Below are 24,623 nucleotides of genomic sequence, written 5' to 3'. Positions count from 1 at the left end.
AGTGCATAGTGATGCACATTACAGGCAAATGCAATTCAAACATATGTTTCATAGAATTTATATCCAAGCTCGTTTATGTTTTAAACATTTTGTCAAAGGCTGGCACAATATTTTAACACTTGTTTAACAGATAATTATACTCATGCATATTTAGTTATCCTTATTTATTATTGACATATCATAATAACAACATAGTAATAAAATAACTGGTTACTGTAGTTTTTCACTGGTTAAATGCAAATCAAATATTTTTCTATTAAGTACCCATTAAAACATAGCTCCTTATGCCAATTTGTATTTATGAAATATGAATACATTCAGAAAAAATAACCATAGCTTGATTTTCTACAGCATAAAGTAACGTATTTTCTTCATACTGACAACTATCAATGAAATTATCACCAAACTTCATTCTGGGGTTATAAAACAGTATACAAAGCATAGCTGAGTACTAACATTTATTTCTCTTTAGAAGAGAACAGTCTATATCCTCCAGTAAATGCAAAAAGCAATAGACAATGTATATAAATAATTTTCTGCTTTTAAGCGTGAACCTTTAATTTTTTTTAGATAATAGACACATTTTAAACCACTCTAAATATTATATTGTTTATTGATCTATATGTATTATCTTTCTATGCAAGATAAAAATATACAGTTATTACTTTTGTGTGCACAGCCTTGTGAGATATACATGCACAAGGGCACTCATCCAGCTGGTAACTATTAAATGTTATTAATAAATGATCTCTGTACCTCCATACATTTGATAGCACAGTAAATAAAGAATTTTATTTACAACCTGTTTCTCCGATGCTATAGACCAAATGGGTCTCAATAAAGCTTTTGCGGAAACCTGTGTCAGCCATTAAAAAGTCTTGATTATAGCTTATTTTATATATATATATATATAACAAAATTTGAAATGGTTGAAAAAACAAAGTAGTAAATCTAGAACTAGTTCTGCTAAAATGACCAGCTTTCATAAAAATTATATAGAGTAATGACATGCAATGAAAAATGCAAAGCAACAAAATGAGCAGAAAAAAACACTTTATCCAAATATCAGACACAAAAATACTAATCTAAAAATACCACAGTACATAAATGTTGTCCAAAGCTACCAATGCTTTATGTTGGAAAACCAAAAACACTGTATGGTTCTCATGATACCCTTTTTTAATGGGTGCTATTGAGAAAACCACACAAAAGCACAACATGTATGTATATAGTTTTCCCATTGAAATAAAATAAATAATAAAAATGCAATTGCCCGTAAACGACAAATACGCATCTGGTATATTTAATTTTACTTGTTTGTATATTGTTTATATTTGATAATACAATTTCAATTTAGTGGAGTTGTTTTCACATGTCAACATATTCAGAAAAATGTATATGTGCTACAGATAAGAAAACTAGGTATAACAACTGCATGTTCCAATAAGTGCATGCTTATAACAAATGAGCCACAACTACATTATTTTATAACAACCAATTTCAGTTCAAGTTGCCAAATTTTCGAGGAGCAAAACTGTAAAAGCTCCTAAAGTGGAGATGGAAGGAAAAAGGGGAAACCAACAGTAAAAGATAAGGGAAAATAAACCAGCTCTGTCGGTTGTATCTTTTTTGATTATTCTGTTCTAATCTATTTTTTCAAATATATGCTTAAATCTGTTACAGCTCCTACACTTTTAGTCCAAGCTGTAGAAGAAAACATTTTTCACTGCATCATTAAAAATCATAACAAATTCATTATTGTATTTCCTTTGGTGCATATATATAATATTTCATACAGCACCATTATTTATAAAATCTAGCTTATCTGTATTTTTCTTTTATTTGATCATATCTTGGAGAAAAAAAACAAGGATCATGAAAAACTAGCCATATTGAGAAGCAAAAGATCAAGGCTGGCAGCATCTTATTGTGATCAGCACATGCACAATAACATGCACCTATAAAGAAAATAGGTAAAAAAAATTGGAAAAAAAACAAACCTTTTTCTCACTTTTATTTGAAAAACATTTACTCATCCAAAAAAGGAACATGCTAAATAGATTCTAGTTTTTGTGTTGGGTTTAGAAATACCCAATGTTCTTTTATTTTTTTTTATTTTTTCTGCAAGTTATTAGGCAATAAGTACAAGTAGCATTTTGCTATTTCAAAACCAATTTTTATCAAAATCAGCAACATCTCCCAAATACAGTGATACCCACATGCATGGGTTTGTCTGGTGTTTGGGGGTTAAAAGTCCACATTTGGGAAGTGTGCTCCCCCCCCATTTTGGTCAGTCTGTGCCTATGCCCTATCTTTTACCTGGGCCACTCCAATTCACCACATCAAACCATGCATACCCCTTGGGTATTTGAAATGCTTTTACTTTAACTCTTTCCATGTCACGAGTAAAAAATTTTATTGCCCTTTTTTTTTTTCTTTTTTTTTACATTTTGCTGGAACTGGATGCATAATTATTTTTAAATGTTACCACTTTTTTGTAGCTTTTTTCCCCAAGATGACCACTGCCTTGCTAAAGAAGCTGAGGGTAAAGGTGATAGATTGGCCAAGTATCTCTCCGAACATAAACCCTATTGAGCATCTGTAGGGTATCCTCAAATGGAAGATGGGAGAGCGCAAGGTCTCTAATATCCACCAGCTCCATGATGTTGTCACGAAGGAGTGGAAGAGGATTCCAGTTGCAACCTGTGAAGCTCCGGTGAACTTTGGGCCCAATTTGGACATTTCCACATAGGGGTGTACTCACTTTTGTTGCCAAGGTGTAGACATTAATGGCTATGTGTTGAGTTATATTTGAGGTGACAGCAAATTCACACTGTTATACAGGCTGTACACTCACTAATTTACATTGTTGCAGAGTGTCATTTCTTTAGTGTTGTCACATGAAAAGATATAAAATATTTACAAAAATGTGAGGGGTGTACTCACTTTTGTGAGATACTGTATGTATGTATATATATATATACAGGCCCGGACTGGCCATCGGGCACACCAGGCATTTGCCCGGTGGGCTGGGCAGCGGCAGTGCCGGATTGACGTATGGGCTGACGGAGCTGCAGCTCCAGGCCCCTACCTTAAAATAGGCCCAGTCAGGACCGGACCGGATTCTTTTCTGTGTTCGTATACTTAAAGAGGGTTTATGCTGTCCCTTTTTTACTGCTAGCACCCAGCTTCCTGGGAGTTGAGTGCTGAACCATTTTTTCTTTTTTAACTGTCCTGGTGTGTGTGTCTGGTGTTGGTGTGGCAGAGCCTGTCCTGGTGTATGTTTGGGTGTCGGTGTCACAGAGCCTGTCCTGGGGTGTGTGTCTGGGTGTCGGTGTGGAAAAGCCTGTCCTGGTGTGTGTGTTTGGTTATCTATTTCCTTATTTTACAGTAGGAACTATTTCATTTTTACTTATCCAGAGATAAAATGCCCTCCTGAATTTGTAGTGACTTCAGGGGACAAAACATTCAAGGTCCTGAAATCATTTAGTGGAAAAGATAAGGTATTGTGTTATTTACTCTATAATATTTATTTCAAGGATTAGTCACACTAAATTGTGGCTTCCCATGTTGATTGACCAAGTATTATGTATGTGTAAGTACATATATGTTTATTCATAAAAATGGGCTGCTCAGTCTGAAAATTTTTTGTCCCAGTCCAGGCCTGTATATATATATATATATATATATATATATATATATATATATATATAATCATTACACACAGTGGTAAATGATACTCATTGTATTGGTTGTCTAATAAACCAATAAAATGGTTATCATAATTATAGATCTTTTTGTGTGCATGCAGTCTGCAAATGCAGTTTGGAAAAATCAATTTTCAATGTATTACCAAACACCTTGAAAGCTCATTATAACCGTTATCATGTCCAAGTGTATTTTACTGCTGTGACAACACTGACATCAAAAGGATAATATATTTAATATATGTACCGTACTGGCTTGGATATAGGCCGCCCCCTTATATAGGCCTAAAAGTTTGGTGCTTTTATAAAGAAAAAGTTTTTTTCTTTAAAAAAGCACCAAAAAAACATGCTGCTACTCTGTCTCCCCCCCGATATATGCTGCCACTCTCCCCGCCTGAGATATGCTGCCACTCTCCCCCCCCGAGATATGCTGCCACTCTCCCCCCCCGAGATATGCTGCCACTGTCCTCCTCCTCCCCCCCCGAGATATGCTGCCACTGTCCCCCCCCCGAGATATGCTGCCACTCTGCCCCCCCCGACTTAACAGAGCAGACTCCCGGGTGTCTTGCGGGGCCGGCGGGGGACATCTACGCAATACGCGTATACAACCTGAAGTTGTATACGCGTATTACGTAGATGTCCCCCGCCGGCCCCGCAAGACACCCGGGAGTCTGCTCTGGTAAGTCTTGGGGGCAGAGGTAAAACGCATCGTGCGGACGGTCACCGGCTGCGGCGATACGGGTAAACAACCTCCGCAGCCTGTGACCGTCCGCACGATGCGCTTAGACAACCTCCCGTGCCGACACCCCCCCCCGTGGAAAGTGCTGGCAGGGGAGGCTGTCTGAGCGTATCGGAGAGTAGGATGCAGGTCCCCTGCACCGCTGCGGGGGATCTGTATCCTAACCCCGCTGCATGTCCCGGGCGTCGGGCGCTAGACCCCGAATATAGGCCGCACCCCTACTTTAAAGACTTAAAGTGGGGGAAAAAAGTGCGGCCTATATTCGAGCCAATACGGTATATATTTAGTATTTAAGATACAAAAAAATTATAGTGGATTGAAAGGGAAGACAGATATCATTGAGCGTAATCAGGGGCGAAAGACTTTGTGATTCAAAGCAAATTATAATATATTGCTTTATTTTCCAGCATTAAATAAATTGAATCTCTTACTTGCCCTTTGATACTGTTTCGGTGAAATTCAGAATAAAAGTGCAAGGTTTGTTCAGAGGTTCATTACCTCTAGCATTGCATGTCAGATATTGTTTGAAATCTTGTTAAAATGTCCTAAGGCAATAATGACAGTAATCTTGTAGCTTATAGTTAGTGTTAGAGCGCAGTGTTTTCACATTTTCTATAATGCATCAATCAAAATGCCTTCCAATTCTGCTGAAATTAGTCCTGAATGGATATGAGACCCTCTCTTGAGCCTTGGTTCTTAATAAGCTCCTGTCTCTACAGGCTTCTTCTCCTGGGAACTAGAATGATGTTCTACACAGTTGGAGATTTTCAATCTACTTGCATAAACCCAGAGGCAGTTGCCAAAATTTTAGATGATTGTTGACATAGAAACAACACAGTCTCTGGTGGAAAAAAAGCTTGTGTGTATTTATATGTATTCAAAATATGATATATTTGAAAAACTTAAAGGGATGAAATAGAGAACAGATAAAATGGGAAATGGTAAATAGAAAACCTTGAGAAGTGTGGAATATAATATCACAAAATGTTGTCTACATTGCTGAAAATACCTATTTTTTCATGATATTTAAACACAAACAAACGTACTTAACTTACACATGCATTTTCACTATAGGTTTGTGATTGATTCACTAAAAGTATTAATTACTTGCCAAGTACTCAGAAATTCAAAGAAATAAAGTTGGAGATGGATGGATAAATGTACTTGCAATTTGATAAAAAAACAGGCTTGCAATGTGACTTGATTCAAAAGCTCATGGTTGACCTTATAATTTCTTGCGATTCCTCATGTAAGATCTTGCAGGGCATCATGCAAATATGGACTGTCCATGTCAGTGCTTGCAAATCATTAGTAGACAAATTTAATGCAAATACATAAGAATGGCTAACAATCAACCTCCAGCTAGAAAGTGTTCCCCAATCAATTATAGCAAATCAACCATAAAGGGAGCTATCATGGAATTTTCCTTTAATTTTGTTGTGGTTAATCTGATGTGTGATGCAATTATTTAGTGGTTAATAACAGATAACTTTTTTTGTTTTTGTTTTCAGCTTGCCCCCTCAATGCAATTTTTTTAGTTTATGTGGCAATTCACTTTTTTTGGCAGTCAAATTATGAATGATGAATTTGTGTGCTAAACCTGTGTGCCTAAGTAACTTAACTGGACTGCCAATCCGCAACAACTCGAGTTTTAGTACAAAGACTAAACTGGGTTTAAGGTACTCTTTCTACACAAGTGAAAAAAATAAAGTATATGTGTTTGTAAGATGTATGATGAAAAGCGATTATCTGAAAAGATGGAAAGAAAAGAATAGTAATTATCATAGTAATAATTCAGTGTATTAATGAGAAGCAACTACCAGTTTTTAAGTGTGAGTCAGTAGCCTCTAAGTATTTGTTTTAATGCATACCTTGCTCAGACTTTTCTTGCAGTTAACCCTTTCTTATTAGGCTATATATAGAAAACACATATCTAACAGATATCAAATAGATTTATAGAAGTTAAAAGCCATTTACAAAACACTAATATGAGAAGTTATTCACAGACTGAATCACAACAAGGTCAGTGTAAGGCAATATGTATTAATCCAATGTATGCTAGAATAGTACCTTATTTACATGTGGATACAAATTGTGTATAGTCTGTATGCAATACATATAAAAAAAGAAGTTTATCCCTTTGTAGAGAAATACACAAATTGTAACTGTTTATTATTTGTACTGGTAGAAGTTATATAATATATGCTGTGGTTAAAAACACCCACCACCACAAACTATAGCTGTATACTACCAAAGTAACATTAACAATGACATACAATTGAATAATTAGGAAGTTCTTAATGCATAACACTGCTGAATGTTCCCCAACCATTAAATAAATCCCTTTTAGTAATTAACAAAGCTTTAACAAGCTAGTGGCACAACAATATCTACACCTACCTCAGTATAATATATTCCTTAGAATCATTAATACATAGTAATTAAGGTTGACAAAAACTCCACCAAGTTCAATCTTTCTGTCTATCTTTCCTGCTTTTGATCCAAAAGGCAGAAAAGGAAAATAATTACACTATTTTTCAGATTTTGCCAATGGGGGGGTATTTTGTGACTCCAAGAGGCAATCAGATTTCTCCTTGAATCATTATAGCCCTGTATGATCTGCTTTTCTAGAAAAAACATCCAGATCATTTTGAAGGCATCAATTGTATTTGATTGCACCACCTCTCTTGGCAGTGAATTCCTAAAATCTTAATTGCCCTTACTGTAAATAATACCTTCCTTTGTTGTCTTTGTGGTCTTTGTTGTTTATGAAATCTTCACTCTTCCAGTCTCAGAGGATGACCTCTTGTTCTTTGTATATTTCTGTTAATGAACAGGTCACTGGAAAGTTCTTTATATTGGTCCTGCATATATTTAGACAATTTTATAATATCCCCTCTAAGACACCATTTTTCTAGTGTATACAGAGGCAACTTGTACCCCACCTTTGCAACTTTTCTTGTTCTATAACGTCATTTTTAATTTCTCATCTGGCAGGTTCAGCAATTACTTTAGACTTAAATTCTGACCATGTATTGTTTGTGTTCTACATATTTTCTGCAAGATCCCTGTATTATCATTTGATTATAACCTGTCAAGCTGCTTTATTATAATACCGTAAACAGAGATTTGAAAAAAGAAAAGATCTGCTCAATCATTGTTCATCATACTCAGAGTACAAGTAAATAATTCAAATTATATTCATGTTAGATACTTTTTTCTTAATCTTAATAGCAGCAAGCCAAGAATTGTATTTTTTTTTTAGCAATTATGTTTTCTTTTAAATATAACAATACACCATCTTGTGGTTACTGTGGAGGAATGCAAGTACCAAATAACTACATGTAAAATGTTTCTACTATAGGTTAGAAACATTTGCTTTGAAATTATTTGGGTTATTGCAACAATCTGTTTATCCCAAGTAATATTTTTTGGTAAACTAAGTGATACACTAATAAATGTGCTGAGATTCTCATTTTCCTATAATGTTATATACATTTTTTTATATTTAAATGTATTATTCTAAACTATAATAACCAAGGATGTCAAAGACAGTTGTTCATTACTTTCCAAAAAAGGAAGTGGTCAATAAATACCTTCGTAAAAGAGACATTTAATGTATAAATACATATGTTAAAAAGGAACAAAACTGACGAATGAAGGGAGAAAGTCCATTGTTCTTACATTCTTTTATTGTAAATGCCCTGTGCATTGTAGAATGTCTCTGTAAGACTGCTATGCATCTGCCTTTTGTATTCTGTGTATCTACAAAAGTTCACTAAGTCTGCATGCTTCTATTTGGCCATCTTACTAGTTGCCCTACTTCTTCCATTTAGGATTTCTCAACTACCTTTAGTAAATAAAGTAAAGTTCTCCTTACAGGAGCAAAAAAGAACCCAACACAATGCCTATCTAGTGCCTCACCACAGTTTTTTTTTTACCACTTAATTCATCCATCCCAAGGGGCTCGTGGCATAGTTACCCCAAGGGATGTTTTAAGTTATTTTAATGACCCCATCCTGCCAGACATTGGGTTGGGGGTGAGGTACAAAATGGGGTCAGTGCCTCCCATCGATTATTAATTATAAAATTATATAATTATCCCAGTAGGCAGGGGATGAAGGTGAGAAGGAGTATAGTTGGTGCATATGCTTCCAATGTTTTTCTTATTACCCAATGCCCCCCATACTGTTATCTATAACAAGAGTTTGGGTACCACTTTGGTAAATAAACACTAATATTAACAAAACCAGGATTGTGTAAATCATACCAATGTGCACCAATGAAGACAAAAAGATGCACAAATAAAAATTTGTTTCCTTTTACGTGTATTCTAACCATAGCGGTGGATAAATCCCATATGTTCATACACACAAAAACTGCAACTGTTCCTGCATAAAAAAGGGTTAATTTTAAACTAAATTCAACATGCTGCAAAATGTTTCAGCTCTTGTGTCCTTTCATATACGAGCTCATTGATTTCATGTAACAAAACTGAACTATAATTATATTCTGTACTTGAAGATCAAAAGACTTACAAATAAATGTAACAATGCAATATCCATAACATGGTTTATGATGTTTTTATTTTTATTTTAGGTTACCGTGTTTGATTTACCACTTTCTTTTTTGCAAAGATTCAAAGCAGTGTCTTCCACTTGCGATATAAAAAATATTTATATCAAGAGGTTTGATACAGTTTAAATATATTGTAATGCATTGTTGGCCATTAAAGGCCTAAACGTATGTATACATACATTTTGTTTTAAATGAGCACATCTGTGAGCATCTCTATAAAACCCTATCTCCAAAAACAACAAATGGGTCCATTATAATGTTAAAAAAAAGTAAAAAAGACCTTAATAACTTTTGCTTCAATGGGCAATCTTAAGAAATGTTACCATTGTCATCCTATAGGAAAAGCCTCTGGTTATTATGGCACATTTAGAAACCTGTTGTAGTTTGAAAAACACTCTACAGTAGTTTTGATGGCTCCTGTCACTGCCTACCAGCCCAATGATAAAATGTTGCATGGGTTGTGGCCCTGTGTATTTTGTAGGATACTGGGTTAAATAAACCCTAGGCCCGACCCTCATCCACAGTTGGCATCCTGAACGCATAAAAAGATCAAAGTTCTCCCCTTTAACCAGCCTATTGGGGAGACTATTGGGCTTGATCGCCCAAGACGGTAATATGTTCCCACTTCAGTCTTGTAAAAAGGGGATTGCTTCCCCCCTAGCCTTGCCACCCTAGACCTGGAAATGTCACTGAGTGTGTTAGGTATCAATTTTAATCAATTTAATTTTACAGAGATAACATATACAATATACAATATATATGGATGTATATATTACATTTTTTTACAGAAAAAGGAGAAAGTTTAATGCCAAATAAAATGCATTCCATGTCGTGTATATATTTTATAGCCATTTAATTTGAGGAAAGACACAGCGTGATACATACTAATTTAACTTGAGCCAAAAAATACTCACAGTGGTGTCTGCATTTAACCTGCATTTTTTAACTTTGAAATGCATGCAATAGACCATTAATTTTCAGAACTGCCATATATTCATTTCAAATATGTTAAGACCCATCATTTCTTCTTCCATAATAATATAGATTCATATTCTTCAAACTTATAAATGAGGCTTAAAAGCCATATTAGATAGATAAAATTGTGAAATGAAGTTTAATCATATAAATTACATTTTTTTTTCTACTTCCCACATCCATTACATCGGTAAGATATACATATTTTTTACACACATATTTCAATGATCTTTTTAAAAAGTTTTTTAAGTTTTAAGTTTATGTTGCACTAATAGTTTTATATTTGTTTCCAACAAAACAAACACGTTGCATAATTTAGTTTTTTTAGTCATCCTTAGCCTTAATAAACTCAGAGTATTAAGGAAATTAATATGCCTGGTTTTTAAATGGAAAGTCAATAACTATTCTCATTGCGTTTAGTATAATTTACTACAAAGCATAATTAACAAACTTAATCTCACTTACTTTTTCCAACTGAGCGTTCTTTTTGGATTTGTAGAGAAATTCTCCAACAGCAACAAAAACTGAGAGAACCAATCCGGCAGCTAAAACAATGAAGATTCCACCAATATTTTGAACTCCGAGAGCACTGGCTTCCTTGCTCTCTTCTTCAGGGCACCCATTACCCCGCCACCATTTTTCCTTCATCATATGGAGAATACCTTCTTCTTGTAGTTGTAGAATGGCTATTGTGATTTTGTCTCTATATGGAGAACCTGTGACAAAAAGTACAACATTTCATTTTTATGCAACATTAGCAGTCTCTGTTTTTAAACTATATAATGCACTGTTAAATATCTATAGCATGTGTAGTCATGTATGTCCAAACATATAATTGCTGGTTATTTAATTTAAAATTATGTGAATGCTGCAGATACAATGGCCACAATGCAATGAGCCACCTAAGATTCTGATTAATTGAAAAAAAATTCTAAAGCCATACTCACTGTAAAACCTTTAACTCTGAGTTGATAGTAAAGTAAAAAGTTCTAACCACTCAACCTATGTACATTAAAAGCAAACACTTTAATCTGAAGACACTGTAAGCATACCAAAGCAAACCTCAGAGAACACAGTATCAGAGAACCAAGTAAATAAATAAATAAAGTCCAGAACATTTTAACAGACAAGGGAGTAAGAGAAATCATGGTGAGTCCAATCCAAGGTCAAGGCAGGCAGCCGAGATGCAGTTTCAAAACAGGAAGCCAAGGGTCAAAAGCCAGAGGGTCCGATAATATGGGTAAGGTAACAGGAGCAGAGAATGAAGGTTGTAATGCTTTGTCTCTGCGTACAAGGCAGCAGAATAACTCAAGGGAGTGTCTGGGCTTTAATGCCCATAAGAACCAGGAACACCCTGTTGCCCAGGCAATTTGGGCGTGGCTGATACCTGGGGACATATGAGATCCCCAATGGCAGGGCCTGGTCCACTGGACACTCCCTGTGCTGTTCTGGCATCTGCGCCATCATAAGCGCTGGCTTGTGCACTTACCCACTCCCAGCCACCATGACAGCAAAGAGATGCCGTGATGGCCCCGCCGTGGACCCTGCCGGAGCCCAAGTAAGGAGGCCCCTGGGCTCCATTACACGGATGTTTTTCCTCCTTGACATTGTGTTAACACACAACTGAATGATCCAGACCAAAAACTTTGGCTTTTATAGAGGTCTTAAAACTTGCTGATGATCAATTAAATCAAGGAAATTTGCTTAACAGCACCTGTCTATTACTTAGCTACTTAATTCCTATGGAAGCAGTAAGGGTGTACTTACTTTTCCACACATTGCTTCTCCTTTTTGGCTTTGTTTTTGTTAAATAAATCATGACATGGTGTAATATGCCATCATAATATGTTCATCATCAAGACATTAGCAGCAGATTCTTTAAGTCCTGTAAGTTGCAAGGTGGAGCCTCCATGGGTGACGCACATGCGCACGGCCATCCATGTGATATAAAAGAAAACATGATTCATCAGACCAGGCCATCATAGCTCCGTGGTTCAGTTCTTATGCACATGTGCCCATTGTAGGCACTTTTGGCAGTGGTCAGGGGTAAGCATGGGCACCTTGACTGGTCTAAGGCTATGCAGCCCCATATGCAATAAACTGGGATGCACTGTGTGTTCTGACACCTTTCTATCAGAACCAGCATTAACTTTTTCAGCAACTTGAGCTACAGTAGCTTGTCTGTTGGCTTTAACCAAACGGTTCAGGCTTCGCCCCAAGTGCATCAATGAGCCTTGTATTAAGCGCTGCTGTTGGCGCTATGTAAATAAAAGATAATAATAATAATAATAATAATATACCCTCACTAGCCACTGTATAAGGTACGCCTGCCATGACCCTATCACCAATGCACCGATTTTCCTTTCTTGGACCACTATTTCTTCCACGAAATTGAACAGGTGTACCTTATACAGTGGCTAGTGAGGGTATATTATTATTATTATTATCTTTTATTTACATAGCGCCAACAGCAGCTCTTAATACAATACATATATTCAAGGGGTATGACAAGACGAGAATTGATGGACTAAGACAAACTGATACATTAGGTGGAAAGAGCCCTGCTCCCAAGCTTACAATCTTGAGGGAATGGAGTATATATACATTGCTTCAGACCTGATGAAGAGAGGATAACTCTCAAAAGCTTGTCTTTTAAATATTATGTTAGTCCACTAAAAAAGGTATCACCGCATATTCTGCAACAATCTGATTTTTTTACATCATGTCTAGTGGACTAATACAGCTTAATATATTTATATATATGTATATATATATATATATATATATATATATATATATATATATATATATATATATATATATATATAGCTTTTATGATTACATTGTTTATTTTTTAATATGCCTGGAGAAAATCTGTTCTGAAATCTTAACCAAATTTGTCTTCCTGTTTTAGCCACAGCCAACCAATATGCCTTCTACTTTTAAAAGTTCTAACTGTGAAGGTAATTTGCTTATATTCATAAAAAGCCAATGTTTTGATGTTCTTTAAGAAGAAATTAATTCTCAGAATGGTTCCCAGAAAGGACAGACATCATTTAAAATGGCCTGTTGCATTTATGTGGGATATAGCCCTGTTAACCAAGAGTCAGCGTAGTAGGTTAGGTACTGGATTCCCCAAGCAGGAACAATACGTAGAGTCGATATGGAGGTCATGGGTCGGGACAGGCAGCAACAATCTCGTAAACGGTATAAAAGGCACAGGTCAGGACAGGTGGTTCAATCTTGTAAACGGTATAAGAGGCAAGGGTCAGGGCAGGCGGCAAACACTCAAAGTCGGGAGATGGTCCAGGAGTCAAAATACCGGAAACAGGCAGTAGTGAAGCGCTATAGGACCAGGATATGGCAAAAGGGACTGGAGGACAGCAGGATACAACCCTAGGGGAGCTGGTATAACCAAGCAATGAGTGTTGTGCTAGGTGCACTTTTATAGTGTCATTCGGATGATGTTTTGTGCAGTCTCGCGCTTCGTTTCCTATTCCCTGTAGAGGGAATAGGCATACATGCTTTATTCCTTGCACGCGCCTTACTACTAGTAGCTGTGCGTGCACGGCGCGCATGCATATTCGCCCGTCGTGGCCTGAGCTGCAGCCTCGCGCTGGAGCCTTACGCACACCCCTGGTCTCCCACAGGTAAGAAGGGGCGGTAGTCGTGAGACCAGGCTTTTCATTTGTACATGGAATATTTTGGGAAAATGTGACGTATATATATATATACATACACACACACATATATACATACATACTAGCTAGTTAATAGTTAAGCCCATGAAATTTACTAAGCTCACTTTTATTACTTAGAAGGGACTATTCCTTAGGTTAAGAGCAGGGGAGGGCTGGCAGCCTAAGGCCTGGGGGGCAAGTCAAGTGAAGTGGCTCCGCCCCCTCGCACTCACCTTTCACCCCTCACGCTACTCCCATCACTATGCGGCCATCAGGCTGCTGGAAAACTTATCTAAACGGCCGCTGGGCGCTGATGCCACCGGCCGGAGCTACTTTAATCCTTTTTTTTTATTTATTTAATATGCCGGATCGGCTTGCCATATTAAAAATAATTAAATAAAGTATTAAAGTAGCGCCGGCCGGCAGCATCAGCGGTGAAAGGTGAGTGCGAGGGGGCGGAGCTTTCACCCCTCACACTGCTCACATCACTTGGCAGCCATCGCATACGGCCACTGGGTGCTGATGCCGCCGGCCGGCGCTGCTTTAATACTATTTTTTTTTTTCATTTAATAGCCGATCCGGCTTGCCATATTCAATTTTAAAAAAAAGTATTAAAGTAGCGCCGGCCGGCGGCATCAGCACCCAGCGGCCGTTTAGATTAGATTTCGGGCGGCCTGTGGGGCAATTGCCCCCCTGCCCCCCGGCCCAGCCCGCCCCTGGTTAAGAGTGTCCAGCCAGGTATAATATTTATGACAGGACAGGAAGTACTAGAAGGAACTATGTGCAGTAATACTGAGGATCGCTAAGATGTCTTGTGTTGCTGGTAGACCATGCCTAGGAATGATTTAGAGGAGGATGATTACGCTTGTGCAGCAATGAAATTTGTATTTTGAGCTTACAATGGAACCTGTCATAAACATTCATGGGTAATAAAAGTACATTCTACACAGACACACACCCTTCTAGCAATATATTTGTTAAATGTTGTGTTTATTTCTTAATTGTGTGGTTATTCAGCATATATTAACTACCATGATGTTCTATCTATCTATCTATCTATCTATCTATCTATCTATCTATCTATCTATCTATCTATCTATCCATCCATTCCTCCATCCATAGATTATATTGCAGGATACACACACAAGATCCAATTGTGTTATCCATTTGTAGTCTTCACATGGATACAAAGAAAACTTCCAAGATCTGAAGAAGGCAATAGTTTTGTAATAAATGTATAGATTTAACAGAAACTCTGATGTCTTATGAAAGAAATATATGACAAAACACATATTAGGAATATGCTTTGATTGCAAGTGTTATGTTTAAGCCCCAGGCTTAAAATAATTTAATACATTGCTTCTTGAGAACAAAGCAGAATTTTATTTATAGACTTTCAAACAGTGTCAAAAAACCAAAGGGATCCAATCTACTGCAAAATCCCAGTGGGTATGGCTTGAAGATAATTCACTAAATTTATATGTTTCCTTAAGACCTTATTCATGCACTAAGCTTCAATGAACTATTGATTAAAACAGAATTCCTCAAGCACATAAATGATGTTATAGAAAGCTTTGCTGGTATTAAAGATAAAGTAGGCATCTTCAAACCACTAAACAGCACTAAAGTATGAGGCTTTCAAGTGAACTGCAGGGAAATAGTGTTTCAGAAATGTTTTTGTTAATTATTAAGAGCTTCATTATAACTTGAAATAATTGGATGCAATACTGTGAGTAAAATATGTAAAGATAAAAAATAATATTACAGGAAATACATATGAATTCCTTTGGAGACTGCAAAAAAGGAAAATGTTTTAAACATGCTTAGCATGGTGTGAATTGGATTTACACACAAAGATAAACTACCAGTGAAATAAGCTAAAATGTAATTCGATATGAATTTAGAACTAGCACTAAACCTCTGGTAACGGAAAAATGTATAAAAATAGGTGTTTCTTAACTTTTACTACAAACAGGTTATTTTCCATGATGCTCTATTCTGACAATCCCAAAAGCAGGTCTCAGTATACATTCTGCTGTTTACTGGAAAAGGTCTGGGCGGTGATGCTGATAAGATATCTCTAGACCTATTTGGTATACTAAGTCTTGATTTTCAATATGGCAAGCAAAGGTTGCTGCTCCTTCACTTCTAATATCTTCCAGCAAACAAGGACACCAGATGTTTATAGGCTACATAAAGAACAGGGGATGGTTAAGTGAATTATACATCCCAGTGAATTGCACAACAAGGATACTTTATGCTACAGGACATTAACAGGGTTTCTGCATCTCATGATGGTTTCTTCCAAAGCATCCATTGTAACATTTGATGGTGTAGTTGTTTAATATCATATTCAATTTATTTGCAGAAAGCATAGACATTACATGCTTAGAAGGTGGCTGCCTAAGTTGCTACTTTGATGGATATTTCACCATAAGGTTTTTACATATGATAGGAAACAAAGACATCTGTCTGTTGGTCTGTCTGTCTACCTATCTCATATTTTTTCACGATGATGAGTTTTTAGATTAAATGAAAAAGATGGATAAATAAGAAAGAATCTAATTAAATTTTAGATCAGCATGAGGCAAGTTCTTAAGATTTTAGAATATGCACCAAATGACAGCAGTGTGAAATAGGAAAGGAAGATAAAAGGCTATTATAAGAATCATGGGTGAATGGAAGAAAATGCATTAATGCTTTTGTCAAGATACAAAAGAAGAGTGGCCTCTGCATTGTTGAGTAAAAAGATGTCACAATATTAGAGAACTGCTTTTTTTTATGAAATAGGTAAAGGAGAGCAACACTTTTGTTCCAGAAGTAGACAACAGTGCTTTAGACTATATGATATATACTTAAGAATATTAAGAAACGTGAGAAACTTACAATGTATTTAGTGCTACATGAAAAAGTACCTTATGATCTGAAATAAAAACTGTAGATAAAAGAGCAAATGTAAAAACACATTTTAAAGGTTTTTTTCTAAACAATAGCTTTTTCAATTATGGACGTCTAAAATTTGTATAATTGTCTCTGTACCCTTATACAATCATATTATTAACGATCATCAAAAAATGTCACATTGGTTCTTGAAATGAATGAATCAGAATTTATTTCCAAAGAAATTCATTGTTCACATGCTCATTCCTTATGTGTTTCAAATGAATGCTCCATATTGCATTTACCCACAATGCTAGATATACATAATTGAACATGGGTTTTTTGTTCAGTATTTTACACTGAGCTAAATTCTGGTATATACAGATTGCAGGGATATGATCAGAATACATGACCCATGAAATCCAAAGGCACTACCAACACAACATTTTATTTTTTAAAAAGTCTTGACAAATAATGAATAGGGTAGGATTAGTCTGGGAGAAAAAAACATTTTCGGCAAGGACAACAATATTGGAATACAAACTGTCATGAAATGAGAATAGAAAATAAGACAGGTATTTATAAAAAGAATCAAAAGTCTGAGTTGAAATAAAACTTTGAATTATTCACTTTAAAGCATACTATATTGGTACATTTTTAAATTCCAAATCCACAGACAAATTCATGAGTATCCTCTCTATAACTTAGGCCTTTTACCTTGCTCATTTATATTAGAATGTTTTAGGCTCTCACAAGATAGGAACAGGTAGAACAAAAATTATCTTTCACACAATAAAACACCACTTGTGCTCAGTGGCATCTTTAACACAGGTTGGGGCCCAGGCTTACCAAGTATCAACAGAAGCCCATCTCTATGTGGTTTTTGTGTGTGGGCTGCGGTGTCACTTGCTGTTGGTGGCAGGTTTAACTGGGCAGGGGCAGGGGAGGCACTAAGAGGAGTACACTGGGCAGGCTTAGCCAAGGCCTTGTCTGTTATCTTGTGTAGAGAACCAGAAAGCCTACAGTGAGCTCTAGAACTGGAGTTGAAAAACTTTGTATGTGCGTCTCCAGTATATGAACTACACTGGTTTGCTTCACACCTATCCACTCATAATTAATTTATTGTTATTTATTTCAAAATTCTGTTTATTTTAATCACATACCATAACAATTTGTGTTGAATTCTTGACCTATACTTTCAGTTATCTTTCCTGCTACAGCTCTTTGAGACTGAATATTATCTCCTTTACATCAAACATGGGCTAAATGTCCCAGACACTGCTACCTTGTAACAATGTAGAAGCACTACTGTATTGTCTGGTTGCTGAAAATGATACATGTTGCTACCAGACGGTTCCTCAAACCTGCAGTCATGGCTCATACACTTTGTGTTTTCAAAACTACCAACCATAATCAGAGGTTACCATTTCAGGCCTTGCAGAAGGTGTTATATATATGTGACATTTTTTAGGATTATTTATAAAGCATTTGTATTGTTGCACAATAGATGCTAATTGCTTGATTGAAGAAGTGCAGACAGGGTTAATCACATGATTAATGTCAGGCATTCATTGAGTATACACGGTGAATTACAAGAAACAGGAATAGGTTTCATGTAATGCTACTTAACTTATCACATTTGAGTATAGTTCTATTCTAGTGGCCAATGCATTTAAAGAGTAAAAAAAGTAAGGCAATTGACTTAAAATAAGGATAAAAATAATACTTGTTCTGAGAGGAAACTGATCACAAAATACTGTAAATGGTCAATACATTGATTTAATAAACTATATTAAAGATTTTAAAAAAAAGACTTGATATCGGACACAAAAGAAAAATACTTATGTCAAATGTTTTTCCAATTTCTTGGGTCACTTGACAAATTATTTGACCAGCCTGAAAATATAAAACTATCTTTCATGCTAGGCACAAAAGGACAGCTGCCCCCAACAGAAGGTTACCATAGGGGCCCACACAGGTGTCCTTTAGGGCTCCCATTGCTCTGAGCACACATGAGATCATCACTCAACAAGAAGGGGGGGGGGTCACAGTGATCATGGTGCCATGGGCTGCCAGTGTCTGGTACAATTGAGCTAGGGTTCTAACTGGGGGAAGTATGATAGAGAGGTTAACTAGGGCCTCATTATTGGTAAATGGTCCTGGTATAGTAGTTGGCTATGAAAAGTATTTTATAGCCGTTGATAACATTATTGGATTACCAAAAGAACAACAAATGCAGAGGCGTATCTAGGGTATGGCACCTATGGCTTGTGCCATAGGCGCCATTTGAAAGGGGGGCGCCAGTGAGCGGCTTTCAAACGCCGTCTTTTTTTTGATGTGGAGGAGAGAGAGGGGAGCCTAGCAACTGCTCGGTGCCCCTCATTCTCCTCCACGAGGCCTCTACCTCCGTCCCGGTGCCGGCATTTCATGCTGAACGCCGTAATATGACATCATATTTCAGTGCTCAGCAGTGAAGCAGCGGGCACCAGTGAGCGGCTTTTAAACGCCGTCTTTTTTTTTTTGATGCAGAGGAGAGAGTGGCGCCTAGCAACGGCTTGGCGCCCTTGGTTCTCCCTCGCATCAAAAAAAAAAAAAAAGACAGTGTTTAAAAGGCGCTCGCTGGTGCCCGCTGCTTCACTGCTGAGCGCCGAAATATGACGTCATATTACGGCGCTCAGCAGTGAAGCAGCGGGCACCGCAGCAGTGCAGGAAGACAGAAGCCTCGTGCTCCCGTCGCTGGACCTCAAGGTGAGAGAACTACAAAGGGGGAGAGGGTAGAAAGTGATAAAGGAAGGAGAGGGGTTAGAAAGTGATAAGGGAAGGAGAGGGGGTAGATATAAGTAAAGAGTGTGAATTAGTGTGTGGATGCATTGAGTGAATGAGGGAGAGCATGGGTTAATATGTGAATGTATTGTCTGAATGAGGGAGAGCATGAGTTGTCTGAATTAGGGAGAGCATGAGTTAATATGTGGATGAGTTGTCTTTATGAGGGAGAGCATGAGTTGTCTCAATGAGGGAGAGCATGAGTTAATATGTGGATGAGTTGTCTTTATGAGGGAGAGCATGAGTCCATGTATGGATGAATTGTCTGCATGAGGGAGAGCATGAGTTCATGTGTGGATGAATTGTCTGAATGAGGGAGAGCATGAGTTAATGTGTTTGTGTGTATCATAGATGTATAATTGTGGAAGGGCAAAGATGGCACTAGCAGGATGTTTCAGCCTTGGGGACCAAGATGGCACAGGCAGGGTGTATATGGGACTCAGATGGCACAGGCCGGACTGTTTGGGGACAAAGTTGACTTGTGCTATGATATTTGGGGACAAAGATGGCAAATCTTATTGTGTGTTATCTGGGTGCTGGTCACATTCTATGTGGGCAGTGTGGACGCCAGGGCTGGATTTGGGTTGTGCAACCTGCGATCTATGCCTGTAATTTAGGGGGTTTTAAATATACCTTTAATGCCGTGTTTTTATGTGAATTCCAAATGATCTATACCTGCAAAGCTGGGTTTTTGTGTTATTCTGTAGATCCATATCTGCTATGCTATGTTCCCATACATTATTTATGTATACCTGCAAATACAGGGTTAATATGTCTTATTCAGTTGATTAATACCTGCAATGCTGTTTCCATGTATTTATTTGATCTATACCTGCAATGCTATGTTTCATATATTATTATTGTATACCCGCAAATACAGGATTTGTATGTCTGATTCTGTTTATTTGATATATACCTTCAGTGCTGAGATCACAAGTGAATTTCAATTGATCTGGGTTTGTGTGTTGATCTATACCTGCTATCGGCAGCAGGGACTAATATTTATATATATGGGCAGCAGGGGCTAGTAAATGGGTTTTAGATATTTGGACAGGGGCGCAATTTCAGTGCTTGCCATAGGCGCTATTTTCAGTAGATACGCCTCTGAACAAATGCATTCCATGCCATTTTAAGGTGCATTCAATTACTACATAACTTGGAGGTATTGAAGCTTTCAACTCCTCAACTGAATCATAATGGACCAAACCATTAGTTTTGTCAGCAAGATGGCCTGAGCTGGCCATTCATGATGTATAGCTTATATGGGGAGATTTGCTGAAAGCTTACTCAGTGATTTAGATATTCACTGGGTCATTGTTTATTTATCATGCATAATCAGGTCAGGAAGCTGAATTGTTTAACTCTAATTCAAATCTCGTGAATTACTCTGAAACCGAACTTTCGGTAGATGTAAAGCATAAAAACAAGACCCATTAAATAAGTGTTTGTTTAGCATTCTCCTTTACAAGCAATGATGCAATTTGAACCTCAACTGTCTAAAGTAAAATATTTTCAGTCACTTCTTTATAGAATACTGTAAAGGTGCTTATTCTTGTTATAACTAACCTCATTTAATTTATTTAATTAATTATGGATTATCTATAGTTAAATAAAATAATACAGCCACTATAGACTATTGTTTCTATGTACACCGATAACACCATAACATTATGACCACCTGCCTAATATTGTATAGGTCCCCCTTTTGCTACTAAGACAGCCCTGACTCGTTGAGGCATGGACTGTGGAATCTGGCACCAAAACATTAGCAGCAGATCCTTTAAGTTCTGTAAATTGCAAGGTAGGGCCTCTATGCATGCATCCTGGTACCACATGTTCTCCGGGTAAGCGACGCACATGCACCCAGCCATCCACATGATGTAAAAAGAAACGTAATTCATCAGACTAGGCCACCTTCTTCCATTCCTCCGTGATACAGTTCTAATGCTCACATGCCCATTGTAGGCTCTTTCAGCAGTGGACAGGGGTCAGCATGGGCACCCTGACTGGTCTGTGGTTATGCAGCACCATATGCAACAAACTGAGATGCACTGTGTGTTCTGACACCTTTCTATCAGAGCCAGCATTAACTTTTTCAGTAATTTGAGCTACAGTTGCTGGTCTGTTGCATTTGACCACACAGGCCAGGCTTCCCCCCCCATGTGCATCAATGAGCCTTGACTGCCCATGACCCGACGGTTCACCGTCTTTCCATCCTTTGACTATAGCTCCTGATGACTGCAGACTAGGAACACCCCCACAAGAGTTTTGGAAATGCTCTGACCCAGTTGTCTAATCATCACAATTTGGCCCTTGATAAATCAGATCCTTACGCTTGCCCATTTTTCCTGATTCTAACACATCAACATCGAGGACAAAATGTTTACTTGCTGCCTAATATGTCCCATCAACTGACAGGTGCCATGATAACAAGATTATTAGTGTTATTCACGTCACCTGTCAGTGGTCATAATGTTATGATTTGTGTATATTTTTAGCATAAAAAAGGCATCTATAACTTTGGTTTGTCACAAGTTCCTCTACGATCCCTAAATTGTTCACTGAACTTTTTTTAAGTGAATTAAATTTTATTGAAAATTTTTTTGGAAACATGGATAAACACAATACATCAAGACAATAGGGGAAAGACACAATAGTAAGGGTGGAGTAGTGGGGCAGATAATAATTCGAAAACTTAAGAGCAGCGGCAATATTCTATTGTTGTACCTTTTACGCAAGTCCGAGTAGCGCACAGTTGAAAAGCAATGCGGAGTGAGGGCGAGGTCAGTCACACCGCATTTGCAAAGTGCCATCTGCCTCCGTGAGAGACCCACATTAAAACAAGAACAGGGACAGACCAACACGAACAAGAGGGGGGAGGAAGAAGGAAGGGGAAGGGAAACGGGGGGGAAGGAAGGGCAAGGGAAGGAGGAAAAGCAAACACCGGGAGGGAAGAAGAGCAATAGCAAGAAGTAAGAGCATTAAGGCAGAAGGGAGGGAGAGACACCCAAACGCTCAGTGAGTGGTCACTGCCGAAGCAGGGAGGCCAAAACAGGAGAAGACTGGAAGGACAGCCAGCTAGCCCACACCGCAGTATACGACTCCATCCTGTCAGAAGCCAAATGTACCATCTCCTCTAAACTCCGAATCTCCTCCACACGGGTAACCCATTGGTGCAACGAGGGAACCTCCAATTGTTTCCAGTAAAGTGGGATGAGACTGCGAGCCGCATTGAGAAGGTGGCGAAGGACCGAATGCTTCATCAGCCCCAAGGAGCACTCCGAGTGAAGAAGGAGGCCCAAGCCCGGAGAAGGCCGAAGCGACCCACCCGACACCTCCTCCAGACAGCGAAATATCCCATTCCAGTAGGGCTGAAGTCGAGAGCAGTCCCACCAGATGTGCAAGTAAGTACCCCTCTCCACCCCACACCTCCAACAAGTCGGATCACTCCCTGGAATAACCCTACTGATGGCAACCGGAGTCCTATACCAACGAGACATCAGTTTATAAGCGGTTTCTTGGTACCGCGACGCAATAGAACATTTATGCGTCAAGACGCAGACCTTCTCCCACTCCTGAGCAGTAAGCACCGCACCAAGCTCAGCCTCCCATTTCCCCATGAACGCCGGGGGAACTGAAGAGTCCACTTCCAGAAGAATGCGGTAGATCGCAGAGATTCCACCTCTTAGGAGGCGATCCCGGCCAGCCAGCTGTTCGAACGGGGTAAGGGGCCAAGTTATATGATGTTTGCCTGGGAGAGACCGTACGTATCGCACCATTTGGGCGTAGCGAAAACTTTGTAACAGGGTGCCCTGGATTGTAGGGCTCACTCGGTCAAGAGGCACAGGGGCAACACCATCCCAGATTGTCGAAACAGTGGCATCAGGGGGCAATTCCAGCATTTGAAGATAACCGTCCTCCAGACCCGGGGCAAAGTCCGGGTTGCCAGCAAGTGGAGTAAGCGGTGACGGAAAGGAGGAGAGAGCGCCGCTAACACATCTTCTCCGCCACACCCCCCAGGTTGCCTGCACAAAGGGGTTCAGACTGAGGGAGGGCTGAAGCACTTCAGGGCGAAGCCCCAAACTGCCCCCAAGGGGTATACGCGTATCAGATTGTTCCATCACCACCCAAATCTTGGAGGCCGGACGGAATCTCCATTCAAGAAAAAGCAATAGGTGGGTAGCACGATAGTAGCCAAAGAAGTCGGACAGGGAGAGGCACAGCGCGTGACTCAGCCGCCGACAAAGACACATCCAGAACCTCCAATTTGTCGGCATTAATCTTAAAATGGGAGAGGGACCCATAGGTCCGCAGTGCAGCGTGTATGTGGGGAAGGGAAACGACAGGCTGGGAGATCGCGAATAGCAAGTCATCTGCGTACGCAGAGATCAGACCGCGTATGCTAGGATTGTTCCTGATCACCTCCAAAAAGGGTTCAAGGGAGACAGCGAAAAGAAGCGGAGACAGGGGGCATTGTGAATGGGGAAAGAGGCCGTGAGGGCCCCATTCAGGCGTAGACACGCCGAAGGGGATGAGTATAGTGTTAGGATCCAGTGGAGCCAGGCCTGCTGAATCCCATGGCGCGTAGGGTCTGGAACATAAAGTCTCAAGCGACCCTATAGAACGCCTTCTCCGCGTCAGTAGACAAGAGGAGAATTTTCTGGCCGGTCGAGCGAGCCAGGTGAATCGTGTTAAGAGCTCGATATGTCCCATTCCGTCCCTCCCTCCCCATCATGAATCCCGATTGGTCAGGATGGATCAGGGAGCTCAGTGCCCCCTGCAGCCTAGTGGCCAGCACTTTAGCAAAGATTTTCAAATCGGAGTTCAAAAGGGAGATGGGCCTATAACTCTGGCAGAGCAGCGGATCTTTACCCTCTTTCGGCAGGACAGTGATTGTGGCCATCAGAGAGTGGGGGTGCAGGAGCTCCCCCAGCCGCAGGGCGTTAAGGAGCTTCATGAAGGGAGCCCCCAACTGCCCCCAAAACGTGCGATAGTAGCGGAGGGGGAGGCCATCCGGTCCCGGCGCCTTCCCCGCCGCCATCGACTTCACCGCCGCCCACACCTCCTCCTCCCCAATCTCCTCCTCCATGGCTGAACTGAACTTTTTTTATACTTTTGTTTATGAGACATATTATGGTTGTAAGACAAATTACAGACAACTATTATAAATATTATAAAACCTAAATAGGAATAAAAAAATAAGGCACACTCGATTTACTGATTCATATTATTTCTTGAAAA

The 24,623-nt window shown here is 38.9% G+C and overlaps 1 protein-coding gene across 1 annotated transcript in view; it reads right to left on the bottom strand.

Annotated features, from left to right (window-relative positions):
• LOC149284586 (glutamate receptor ionotropic, kainate 2) overlaps positions 1 to 24,623 on the bottom strand; it is a 274,071-nt gene that overhangs the window by 422 nt on the left and 249,026 nt on the right. The window contains exon 15 of the mRNA XM_089496448.1: positions 10,465 to 10,715. Coding sequence (XP_089352574.1) covers positions 10,465 to 10,715 — 251 coding nt within the window. The remainder of the gene's footprint in view (positions 1 to 10,464; positions 10,716 to 24,623) is intronic.

Source organism: Sceloporus occidentalis, unplaced genomic scaffold (assembly GCF_023333645.1).
Source record: "Sceloporus occidentalis isolate IW3139 unplaced genomic scaffold, rSceOcc1.0.p SCAF_90, whole genome shotgun sequence".
Taxonomy (NCBI): domain Eukaryota; kingdom Metazoa; phylum Chordata; class Lepidosauria; order Squamata; family Phrynosomatidae; genus Sceloporus; species Sceloporus occidentalis.
This window is presented reverse-complemented; position numbering and strand designations above follow the sequence as displayed.